Source organism: Adiantum capillus-veneris, chromosome 26, assembly GCF_014529385.1.
Source record: "Adiantum capillus-veneris isolate H3 chromosome 26, ASM1452938v2, whole genome shotgun sequence".
Classification (NCBI taxonomy): Eukaryota; Viridiplantae; Streptophyta; class Polypodiopsida; order Polypodiales; family Pteridaceae; genus Adiantum; species Adiantum capillus-veneris.
The window spans coordinates 86,337,031-86,349,806 of NC_140956.1; the positions used below are offsets into that span (position 1 = coordinate 86,337,031).

Genomic DNA, 12,776 nt, shown 5'->3' on the forward strand with positions numbered 1-12,776 from the left:
ACCCACTTCCCGACAAAAGTCACTAAATAAATAAGTGAAAAATGTCAAAAATAGGGAAAGTAGGTTTCTGCCCTGTAAAATGATCCTGATGGAATCTCATGGGAATGTTGATGATCATGTTGTGTGCAACTAGAGGATATGCATCTACTCTAAGTATCTGGACATGCACGGTCTGCGAACACACTCACAAAAGTGCCAGATCACTTCCTATTCCAAACTGACTTGACTAAATTGAACCCTGGTCATGCTGTAGCTTGTCCACGGACACATATGGTTGGATGTGTCAAGTGACATCCCCTCCTTTTCAAAGTGAGGTACTGGTACCGAATTGTATAGCGTCGAGGGAGATCACCAATTGCATCTGGAATCCTAGAAAAGACTCTTCGCCGACCAACTCTGATGTGTGGGTCGTGCGATACTTGAACTTCACAAAGGTCTGCAATGCCTTCTTCTTTGGGCCGCACCGAAAGCGACACAAAGTCATCTTCAATGCTTCCACTTCGTCTATAATCATGCGTCTACCTTCTTCAAGAATCTCCGAGGCTGAAAATTCATGAAACCACTTCCAACACAAAAACATGAACATACCCATTCCATGTAAAGTGACTGAAAAAAATCTCTTCTTCTCTAAAGACTATGCATGCAATGTAGATGAACATAGAGACGGAGTGCCAAACCATTCATCAAACACACGCAAACAATGGGGTCGAATCGTGACTTTCTGATCTAAGTCAATCAACTGTAGCAAATCACAATGGAAATGCCGATGCTTGATGCTCAATCCTTCTTGAGCTCTTTCTACAACTGTGTCATGCCAAGGAAGAGACATGGAATGTGACTTCCTTGAATGCATACTTTTCAGCTTTTCATCAGAAATCCGCATACATCCGTGCTCATTCATGAGTGAATCGTGCTCAGTGAACAATATGTCATGCCTTTGGAAAGGGATCACATAAAGACGCTAACTAAAATACAGGAAACGATCACGAATGAAACACTCGAACAATGCGTGCTAACTAATCATGCGAACACATAGTACTTCCTGTGGGGGTTCTTTGGACCTAGGCTCGAGAGCCAAGATCGGTTCTTCGTGATTGATCGAATCTGCAAGGAGGTTAGCTTCACTACAGAAAGTATCAACTAACACACCATCCTTGTGAACAATCACATCATCTTCATGCAAATCATCATGCTTGTGAGAAATCACATCTTGATCAGCATGCTTGTCCTTATTATCCAAATCATCATGCTCGTCATTATCAATTCATCATGTTTGTCATTATCATGCAAATCATGTGTGTCATGCTTTGGAGAAGACGAGACTGAGAGAGTCTCCTTCTCCTGAATCCGTTCAATCTTCGCCTAAAATGAGAGATGGAGAATGAACAACTTGCTCTCCACGAATGACAAGGGGAGAGTCACTTTTGGCATTGAAAATGTACGTATTTTTTGCCCAATCAATGAGAGGGTTATGCTCACGAAACCATCGAATGCCCAAAAGCATATCACGTCCTAAAAGAGGAGAGACTACAAATTTTCTGCGGAAGGACACTTATTGAACAGTGAACAAAACATCCAGGCACTCTTGCGTGATGAGAGAGTCCATACCGAGAGAGAAGCCAGACACCTCGAAAGGAGATTCTTGCGAACCTCCAAGCGGGCACTTTTGACAAGAGAGTCACTAATAAATCATGCATACTGCCTGGGTCAAACAATATCACAAAAGGCTGACCATTCACATGACCAGAACCCTTAATGAGAGACTCATCAATGGGAGGATCATGAGAGACTTGGGTCACACTCGTGTTTTCATTTATTGCATCGACAGAGGAAGTGGGTTTTGTGGGTGCTTTGGGTTCATTCGATTCAAGCTTAGGACATGTTCTTTTTATGTGACCCTTGATGTGACAATGAAAACAACGACCTTTCTTAGAATAAGTGCTTTGCTCTTCCGACGTGATGTATCTACCTAAAATTCCTTGTTCTACCTTTTCATCTGGAGTGAGCTTAGGTTTAGCAATTGTGTTAGCCTTACCCTTAGGTTCACTTGGAGAGTTCTTTTCTGAGAGACTATTGGTTAGAAGAGTTACCGTTCTTACCATTCTTACCGTTCTTACCGTTCTGAGGGTTCTGCGAAGTTTGAGAGGTATTTGTTGAAGTCTTGTTTTCCTTAGGCTTTCCCTTGTTATGCTTCATCTCCTCTACGAGAGCAATTGCTACCGCCTTGTTGAGATCAATTGGATCGAGCACCTCGACATCATACTTGATATACTCGTCCAATCCATAAAGGAATGCCTCTTTGCGCTCCGCATCCGATTTGCGTAATTGAGTGCCGAGCTGCAAAACACGATTAGAGAAAGACATAACTGGCATAGCATTTTGCTTGAGACTGCACCAATCGTCCTTCAATCGTACAAGGTACTAGGGTGGCATAAACCGCGCCTTGAGCTTGTCTTGAAAGTCGGCCCAATTGAGAGAAAGGGGCGTGTCTTCGTTGGCTTCCTCTAGGTGCGCTGCCAACTGTGCCTCTTGCCAGGCGTGGTACCAATTGATGGAATCACCGCCACGGTACATAGCTGCCATCAAAACCTTGCTATTCCTTGTCTTCTTAGTTGTCGCAAAATAAGCATTACATTGATGCAACCAAGAATGAATAACCGTAGCATCCATCTTACCATTATACTTACTGAACATCATCTTCTCTATGACTGGGTTGTTGAAGTCCGAATCTCGGCTTGCGCCACTTGATGAACTACCAACATCTTTGGCTGGCTCGGACTACGAGGCGAGAACCTGTCAAACCAATTCTTGGATGCGTAATTCTCTCTGTGCCTCACGATCGGCCTCCAAGGCCGCTTGTCTTTCTTCGGCCGCCAAGCGCGCATCATCGTGCTCACACTCCAAAGCTGCCTTTCTTTCTGCTTTTCTTTCTTTTCGTTCCTTGTCCGCCAAGCGCGCTTGTTCACGCTCGCGAATCATCCGTTCGTCGTAGGCTGCCTGTTATTCTTGGCGCTCACGCTCCAAGGTAACGCGTTGCGCTTCTTGTTGAGCAATCGCAATGCGATTCGCTTCTTGTTGTGCCATTGCAACGGGATTAGCTTCTTGTTGTTGTGCCATCACAACGCGATTCGCTTCTTGTTGTGCCATCATGTCCATCATCAACTTGATCAAAGCCTCCATAGGATTTGGTACAATCCGTGGCGTAGATGGGGAAGGGGGAGGATCCGAAAAACCTCCTTGGTGGCGAGATTCTTCTTCGCTACTGTCATGCCCATCACCTCCATGCGAATTATCCATTCCGCTTCAGGTGATGACCATACACTGTGATCTTTGGTTCTTAAGTTCACGAGGAACTTGGATTCTTGTGGGTCTTGGGTTCTTGAGGTTCTTGGGGGTCTTGAGGTTCTTGGGTTCTTGACGTTCTTGAGTTCTTGAGGTTCTTCTTTCGCTTGCAACTTGTGTTAGAGAAGTATCTTTTCTTCACCCGAGTTCTGCTCTTTCCACGGGTGCACCCCTTGGCGGCCTTGTGCTTACACCAAGGTTGCTTTTTTCCACCTCACGTAGATTGGCCGGCCGCTAAGTACATGGTCCGCTCTCAATGAGTGAAAAGAGGCACAAAGGGAGGCTGGACAAACCCTTCTTTCTTGGGTTTCCTGTCACTCTTCAAAAACACGATTAGGAAACGACACGCCCAAGAGAACTTGGGTTATACGCAACCGCAACAAGCAAAAAAAAAATTATGTGGTTCTTTCCTTGAGTGATACAGAACACTGTCAAAGCTTTGATATCAATGTAAGGTGCACCGGAAGTGAATGTTTAACTTTGCTCAAGATGAGTGCTCCAAACTGTGCTCAAGGTTCCTTTTACTTAGGGAAGGGAGAGCCTTCCGTTCTTTATGAGAGAGTGCAAGTGATCACAAACAAAGTAAATGAACACTGTGAAAGAAGGTGCTGAGACTAAGAGATAGAGAGAGAAGAGATTACGACACCAGGAAGTTGTCAAACCCTCCTCCAAGGGCCCCACTCTCAATGGCGTGAGCGGTCTATGCTATTGATTGCACAATTTGGTACAAGATGCTAATGCAAGTCGTGAGACTATCAGCAAGGTGGATCTAGACTTGGGGATGACGGCGACGACGAGGATGGCAACGACGATGGCTGTAAATGCTATATTCTGGGTTGTTCCTTATCTACTGAATTCTGCTGTTGCAAAAGTTGCCCTTGCTGGTGCAAGACGCTGCTTTTGCTACTCAAAAACGCTAGATGCTGCACGTGCAAAAATGCTGATTTGATGTCTTCAAAACGCTGAACTGCTAGGCTGAAATCGCTGATCTGCTGCCTGTGAAGACGCTAGTCTGTTGCATCTGAAAACGCTACTATGCAGGCTGGAAAATGTTGTAGTACAATGCTGAAAAACACTGGATCAATGCTGAAAATCGCCGATGAATCCAAGCTGAAAACGCTGGCTTTCTTGCTGAAAAACGCTGGCCTTTACTGTTGGAAAACGCCAGGCCTTCAAGGTTCTTGCTTGAGAGAGAGAGAGAGAGAGATGCCTGTTGCAAGTCTTTTGCCTGTGCACTTCTTCCTCTTCTGGCAGAAAGTGCTAGTGCTAGGTTTGCTTATATATTCACTCAGTCAAATTGCCCTACCCAGTTCCCAACAAAAGTCACTTAATAGATAAGTGAAAATGTCAACAATAGGAAAAATAGGTTTTCTGCCTTGTAAAATAATCCTGATGGAATCTGATGGGAATACTGATGATGATGCTGTGTGCAACCAGAGGATATGCATCTACTCTAAGTGTCTGGACATGCACGGTCTGCGAACAGACTCACAAAAGTGCCAGATCACTTCCTATACTAGACTGGCTTGACTGAACTAAACCCTGGTCATGTTGTAGCTTGTCCACGGACACATAGGGTTGGATGTGTCACGTGACAACAGAATCCCGGATTTCGCATGTACAAGCTGATGTGGCAGTTGTACAGACTTTCGCAAAACACGCTGACAGCTTTTGGCGCTACTGCTTTTGGGACCTGTTGTTTTTTAGTTTGACTGCTTTTCATGTAACTGCTTTTCAAGGCCAAGGGCCTTTAAATATGTGCAAGGGCTCATTCTCTGGCATGCTTCAGTGTGAAGGTGCACGGATTGGAGTACCGGCATTGTACTCAATTGAAGCAATATAAAGAAATACCGAAAGGGGCGTCAATGTTTGGGGACAGGGCCCTCTTGGGGGGGAACTCCGCCACTCTGAGTCGTGTGTGCTCTCTCTCTTTCAATTCAGTTGTTATTGAAGTGCTAAAAGTCTGTTCAGTTTGATTCTTTCCGTTGGCACCATGTGCCCATTTCGTGAGACAATTGTGTATTTTGTTTCATTTGTTCATGATTTTTCTATGAAAATATGGGTTTATTTGCTCAAGAATAAAAGTGACACATTTCCTTCTTTCAAGATTTTTCATGCATTTGTGACTACCCAAATAGGTCAGAAGTTGAAATGCTTGTGTACAGACAATGGTGGTGAGTTCACATCAGCTGAGATTGTTAAGTTTTTTCAAGAAAATGGTATCAAGAGAAAGCTAACAGCCTCTTTTAGTTCTTTGTCTAATGGTGTGGCTACGAGAAATAATAAGACGACGTGTGAGAGTGTCTGATGCATGTTGTCCACCACTAATCTCCCTCAAGGATTTGGGGGAGAGTGGCCACTTACGCATTTCTGGTTGTGAGGCATTTGTGCACATAAGGCCTAAGTTGAAGAGCAAGCTTTATGCTAAGTCCATGAAAAGAATCTTCATGGTATATGGAGATGAAGGAGAAATGGACTATAGAGTCTCACTACCTCAACTTCAAAGGTTTATACGCAATCGAGATATTGTGTTTAATGGGGCAAAGCTGCTTAAAAACAATGATGTCTACTCTAAAAAGGTCGAATTCCAGCATGTTCAGCCGCCTATTAGTTCTGAAATTGAACCTCAGGATGCATCACAAAGACCCGAAATTCTTAATGAGCCAATGGTTATTGAGCCAGAAGATGTTGGGCAACCATTGCATGCACCTGAAGGTGATTGCAGCCAAGAGAACATGCTAAAAATAGGGCTGAAGATGATGTGCAGCAGCCCATAAATGATGATGATGTCGTCCTTGTTATTCAACACGTCTTGTGTTCAAATACCCTTTAACGTTAAGCAGATTATAAATTGTCTCTCAAAGTAAATGACCTCTCCGGATTGTTATTACAGCAGTAGAATCTCTCTCTCACATCATACTAAACAAATGCACAACCCTGATGCTTCCGCAGATCTAAATAGACGTATTCAGGAGAGTCCTAGTTCCATAATGATCCTTTTTTTGCAAGAGGAATCAGGCCAATGTACTCATATCCCATTGCCAATAGGGGGATTCAATTTAGAAGATCCTCTACTTAGATGAGGTAGAAACACAATTTTGACAAGTTAGTGAAGTCAACCCCAATAAGAAGGTTGATTCGGAAAAGGTAAAAGACTCAAAAAAGCCCAAGCTTTGTGAGAGTTTCAGAAGGGGTAGGCGTAGGTACTAGGTTAGAGTCGGAGAATGACCACCAATTGTATAGCTTTAGAAATCAAGGAAAGCTCTTGTTCACACAAAAAATCTGGCCTTCTGGTAAATTTCAAAAAGTATTGTAGGTATACAACACTCAAGTATGAGAAGCTATGGGTTGAAATAAGTATGGCTTACCACAAATCCCACCATAGCAAGGCGGCCCACTGCTCTTTCCTGCCGCCTTCCAAATCCAAACCATGTTCCAGGTCCGCCAAGCCCAAACTGTGACTGTTCTTGCGAAGCATCAGCATCAGAACCAGTTGAAGCATGGACAATTACAGCTGCGAAAAAACATTTTGAGAGCAAACTAAGCAAACGGGACGAATGTGGGAGTACCCGCATCGTTTCATCACATAATAGACATTACTTGCATGTCGTGAGCGAGCCTGTGGGAGGCGCAGAGAGGAGCTGACTAGGGTATAAGGGGGCTGCAGAGGACAGAAGCTTCTGCTGCTCGCGAGAGAAGAGGGTAGTTGAACCGCATCCAGCTTGGAGTAGCCATGTGATTGAACCGCATCCAGCTTGGAGTAGCCATGTGATTGAACCGCAACCACACACGACGCCATTCTGAGCGAACAGGATTCAATGAATTGTCATAAGCTTGGTTTTACTCCTAGCTAATACTCTCAAATATTGACAAGTGGCAAAATGGGTTTTACAACCAACACAAGATAGAGCCAAGCAGAATTCATGGCAAGCAAGGGGGCAGTTTTGTTGGCACTTCCTTTCGGCAGAGAGGGAGGGTAAACGCCGAGGGAGTTTCAGCCCGTGTACAACAGAGCACTCTTCAAATTTTGTAAGGAATGTTTTATTTTTTTCCTCTTTAATATATAACAGGTCTTGAGTTCAACTCTCCTCATCAGATAGATCTTTATGGTCTCTTGGGATAGTTTCCTACAACTTTATTCTCTTCTCCTCCTCCTCCTCCTCCTCCTCCTCTCCCTCCTTCTCCCTCCCTCCCTCTCTCTCTCTCTCTCTCATCGGAGTGAAAGGCAGTGCTAACGTCTATCTCCAGATCCCTTGTTTTGAAGGGGATCGGGGAGCACCACAGACGGAGAGTGAGAGAGAGAGAGAAGGAGACAGACACGATGTGGGTGGGGAGACTCCAAGAGTGAGCAGCCCCCTATACACTTATGCTATGTATAAGGTATACAAGTCAGTGGGCGCCCAGACTCTGGGCGGCCGGGCAAGGCACAGACGCCTATACCCCAACAACCTCCCACTTAAAGGCGACTGTGCCTTTAAGCAAGAGAACCTAGTCTAAAGACTACAAAAGCCGAGAGAAAACCGCTCTCAACCGATGCCCACTAGCTGGCTGTGATCGTGTGCATCCGGCTGTCCTGATCCCGTGTAAGTCCATACACCACCAGACGTACCGCACACGTACTTCAAGTATGTACGCAATACCTACATATCTCCCTCATGCACTATGCCATCATCAGTCAACAAATGACTGACAACCCCAATTGCAAATGCTCCCACTATAGCTGCGATATCCGGTCTCAAGATCAGCATCTCATACATGAGACCACCGAATGCCGATGCAATGCTAGCGGGCCCTGCTAGCTCTACGGAGCATGCATCAACATATATGTCCCTGGCAATAGGCATCTCTGACTGACAAGGCGTGTCAGCCACATGCATCTCCTGACTGTCCGCAAAAGACGCATCAACCTGTCGTGCAACCTCATAGCAAACCAGCTGCTCTAGGTGTCTGCTGGAAGACATATCCTGCACAACTATATCCCCATGCTCACTGTCGAGCATAGAAAGGAATGACTGCATAATCGCTGACATCTCAGCCTCCTCTGCAATCATCCACTGCAAACATGAACACTCAATCTGTTGTGACTCACTAGAGCTCTCATGCTCTAACTCCGTATGCATAGACTCTTGCACAACGTCCTCCTGTCGTGACTCACTAGAGCAAGACCGCTCTACCTGTCTATCCTGCATAGAAGTATCTAGCACAACTGAGTCTCTGCTTTGCTTAGTCACTAGCAAAGTATGCATGTCTGACTCTGTCACCTCTCTGTGTGACTGCTCAAGTCGTGCCCCAACTGTGTGCACAACGAGCTCACTACTCTGCACTCCATGCAAAGTATCCTGCAACCCACAAGCAAAAGAGACTCGCCTGCTCTCTCGTTGTGTACCTGGCTGCATGATCACAGAGACAACACCGTCTCTCGCGTGATCCACATGCAATGGGTAACCTGTACCACTCCTGGCACCTCTCGCAATCACTAGCGAACCCAAATGCATCACAAAATCTCGCTCTCGTAGCGAAATCTGACATCCACTATCCCGTAACTGTCTGACTGAGATCAAATCCCGACTCAGATCTGGCACATAACGCACATGACGCAGGGTAAATCTCATACCACTGGGCAAGGACAAACATACGTCTCCTGCACCCTCAATGTCATACACAGCACCATCAGCCATGTGCACACAACCAAGTCTCCCACTAGAAAACGTGCTAAACCACTCACGATGCGACGTGACATGGAAAGTAGCATCTGAATCTAGTAACCAATGTGAAGACAATGTGCAATCCGATATGCAATCCGTAGACATAAGATCATCTGAAGACAAGCTAGATGTAAATGTGACATCGCCGTCACAAGCATACTCAGTAACCACCGTACTGATCTCACTAGCATCTGTCATGCCCAAATCTGCATCACGAATCTGTCGCCTCCGTTGTCTCAAACGCCTGAAACATCGACGCCTAATGTGCCCTCTATGTCCACAATGCCAACATGTCAAGTCTCTATGCTGTCGAGACTTGCGTGTGGGATCAATCTCTCCCATGGACATAGAAGTGGGACTAGACTTCCCTGTAGACATGGATGTCGCGTACATAGCATGTAAACTCTGCCATAAAGCATGAGTTGTAGTCTCCCTCGAGACCTGCCAGTAAACAGACTCAACCAGATGCAAATGAATTGTAGACATGGCTAACTCATCAAGATCCTGCCAATCATCATCACGCATAGACTTGGGCTTCGCCGATAAGCCACGCAAGGGTTTATCCTGCCCCAAATCCGCCAATGCAACAAGCATATGCTCCTTCCAAGCAACAAAATCTGCACCATCAAACTGTGTCAAACCATAACGCTGGAAGTCAAATGAAAAATCAGCCATAATGCTCGCAAAAGAGCAAGCAACAATGAGTAGTAAATGTCAACCAAATTAGCCCTAAACTGGCTCGAATTGCATCAACAAAAGTCTGCAAATATGGTTGTAAGATATGGCTGCAAATCAGCCCCAAAACAGCCCCAAAATTCAGCTCTTAAACAGCTGCATAAACAAGTCACAAATGTGTCCCAGATCAGCCTACAACTGAGCCATACATGGACGCCTGCAAAGAGGAAACAATGGCTGAAAATTCAGCGCCCAAATAAGCCCTCAAACCTGCCTGTAAACTTGTAAACCTGTAGCTGAAACCTGCTGAAAAACCTCAAGCCATTAGTGCTCGAATCCGGCTACCTAGCTCGTAGCCACACAAGCATACATCACAATACTCACTCCTGTGAGTGTGCCAAGATAACTGTACGCCTGTCAAACCCGTGAGCTAATCACCAAGCCCACACTGTGCGGTATCGATGCATACACACGCACCAATCTCCCACCTGCAGAGAACACCGCACGCAAATGTTGAGTGCAACCCGCAATCTCTACCTAGATCGCATAAATGATACGCATAAAACTCCTGGGAAAATTTCGCCAGAGTTTCGTCAGTAAAACGGCCACAAACCCAGTAACCAAACTGACTGCACGCTCAAAACCATGAGCAACCAAAGCGCATCAAACCACACTCCAAATGCATGCACCAATCTCCACATTTTGCATACATCATTGCAAACACCTGCAAATCTAGTACACAAATATCTGCTCTACCTGTGACTGCCAAAAAACATGCTCAAGGCATACATTGCCGAGCTCAGAATGCAATCACATTAGTCTCCCTGAGCATCAAACCACATAAGGCATACATCGTATCCTCCCACCTGTGAGGAAACTTGCAGCAAATATCACTCTCACATCTGAGAGCAAACCATGTGTGGAATTCTCGACACACAATAAACAACTGCTGCTGATGCAGAAAATTCAGCGTTCAGAATTTTAAAATTCTGATATGACGAGCGCGTCCGGAGCATGCCAAAACCCCAAGGTAGACTCCTGGATCATATGTATCCGAGTCCGGGTGTGAAAGCTATGCCAAAAACAGTGTTTTTGGGACCCAAGAGTGCACAAATAAACTTGCTGCTGTACCTGCTGTAATTCAAAGCATAATTTCAGCAAATAGACATCACCATCGCGTCCGAAGCGTGCCAAAACCCTGACCTAGACTCTTGGATCATGTAGATCTGACTCTGTATGACGGAGCTACACAAAAAACTGTGTTTTAGAGCCCGAAAATGGCAAAAACGAGTTGCACACAGTCTTGAACCTGCTCCTGCTCCACTCTGCGTGATGCAATGTCCTCTCAATGCAAGCTCTAACACAAGAGCTCTGCCACAACAACATCCAAGCACTCGAATGTCAAGCTCTCCTCCGCCGAGCACTTCTCTAACGAGCTCCACTGAGCTCAAAAGCTCCTCTCACCAAGGAAGCCGCAACCGCCTCCTCGACCAAGCTTGACCACACCAAGCTCCTAAGCTCCAAAGACAATGCTCCTCAAGCTAAAATCGCTCTCCGTGAAACTCCGCGATCGAACTCCACCGTCGAGAGCGAGCGAGCTATCGCCTCGAAGCTCTCAAAGCCGTCGTGCTCTCCGCGGTCACCATAGCTCTGATACCAATTGAAGGGGATCGGGGAGCACCACAGACGGAGAGTGAGAGAGAGAGAGAAGGAGACAGACACGATGTGGGTGGGGAGACTCCAAGAGTGAGCAGCCCCCTATACACTTATGCTATGTATAAGGTATACAAGTCAGTGGGCGCCCAGACTCTGGGCGGCCGGGCAAGGCACAGACGCCTATACCCCAACATGTTTTACCAACCCTCCCTCCCCTCCAACACTCTTCCCATTCGTCAATCTGGCTACACTATTGACCAAGAGCTAGCATGAGTAGGCTAGTAGAAAGGGAAATGGCACTAACAACACCATCAAGAAGGGCACCCACGCCACCTATAGTGAATGCTTATCCTAGAGCACTCTCCATTGTCTTGCAAACGGCTATTTGACTATTAAAATTAAAATTCTCCTCGCGAAGTGTCAATCTGGCTACACTATTGACCAAGAGCTAGCATGAGTAGGCTCATAGAAAGAGAAATGGCACTAACAACACCTTCAAAGAAGGGTACCCACGTCGCCTATCATGAATGCTTATCCTAGAGCACTCTCCATTATCTTGCAAACAGCTATTTGAGTATTAAAATTAAAATTCTCCTCGCAAAGTGTCAATCTGGCTACACTATTGACCAAGAGCTAGAATGAGTAGGCTAGTAGAAAGGGAAATGGCACTATTGAGGGATAACCAATCCTCATTGAGAACTCCACCCACATTGTACTTGTGTTTGTTATTCTTCTCCCTCGCACTCCGTACGCACCACCCACTCTACAAGTGGTATCATAGCCGAAGGTTTTGGTGCTACTCCTCTCCCCCATCAACAACGGATCAAAGTTCGGAGCTTCCATGGCTATGGAGGCATTGTGAGCTCGGCACATAGAGCTCACTTATCAAGGTGGCAAGGAGCTAAACACCACAAGCCAAAAGGGGTGAGATATTGAGCATTTTGTGAGCTCAAAGAGAGAGAGAAGCAAGTTGCTCAGTTCAGACCAGATTGACAGTAGGTCACTATTTTGCTGATAGTTTAAGCTAGAAAGTTTGGATTTTAAAAAATTAAAATTTAAATGAAGCTCTTTTCGAGCTTTACAACTTTGTAGAAGAGCTTGTTAGCTAATTTGGAATGGAGGTGTGTCTAAATTTTTGAGTTGAGTAACTAATGTCATAAATCTAATATCTAACCAACCCAAATGATTTTCTCATATTAAACTTATCACTTAATGTGGGAGAATAAACGGGAACAAGGGTTAAGATATAGATGTGCTTAGATCTATTTCAACACGGGGCCAATGGTAAAGGGGCCCAAATGAGAAATGGTCTATCGAAGAGCAAGGCTAACCAATGGAGCAAAAGACCTTAGGGTTGGCTTCATTAAAGCCTTCAAAGGTAAGTGTTAAAAGCCTTAA

The 12,776-nt window shown here is 45.4% G+C and overlaps 1 protein-coding gene across 2 annotated transcripts in view; it reads right to left on the minus strand.

Moving 5' to 3' along the window:
* The window catches only part of LOC147423783 (uncharacterized), a 47,930-nt gene extending 40,754 nt beyond the window's left edge, over nucleotides 1-7,176 (minus strand). For both annotated transcript variants that reach the window (XR_015186649.1, XM_086501991.1), the window contains exons 1-2: nucleotides 6,943-7,176; nucleotides 6,711-6,856 (exon numbers count right to left, since the gene is read on the minus strand). Coding sequence is in view for 1 of the 2 variants with exons in the window: in XM_086501991.1 (XP_086358117.1) it covers nucleotides 6,711-6,856; nucleotides 6,943-7,141 (345 nt within the window). In the remaining variant the exon portion in view is untranslated. The remainder of the gene's footprint in view (nucleotides 1-6,710; nucleotides 6,857-6,942) is intronic.
* Nucleotides 7,177-12,776: the final 5,600 nt, after the last annotated feature.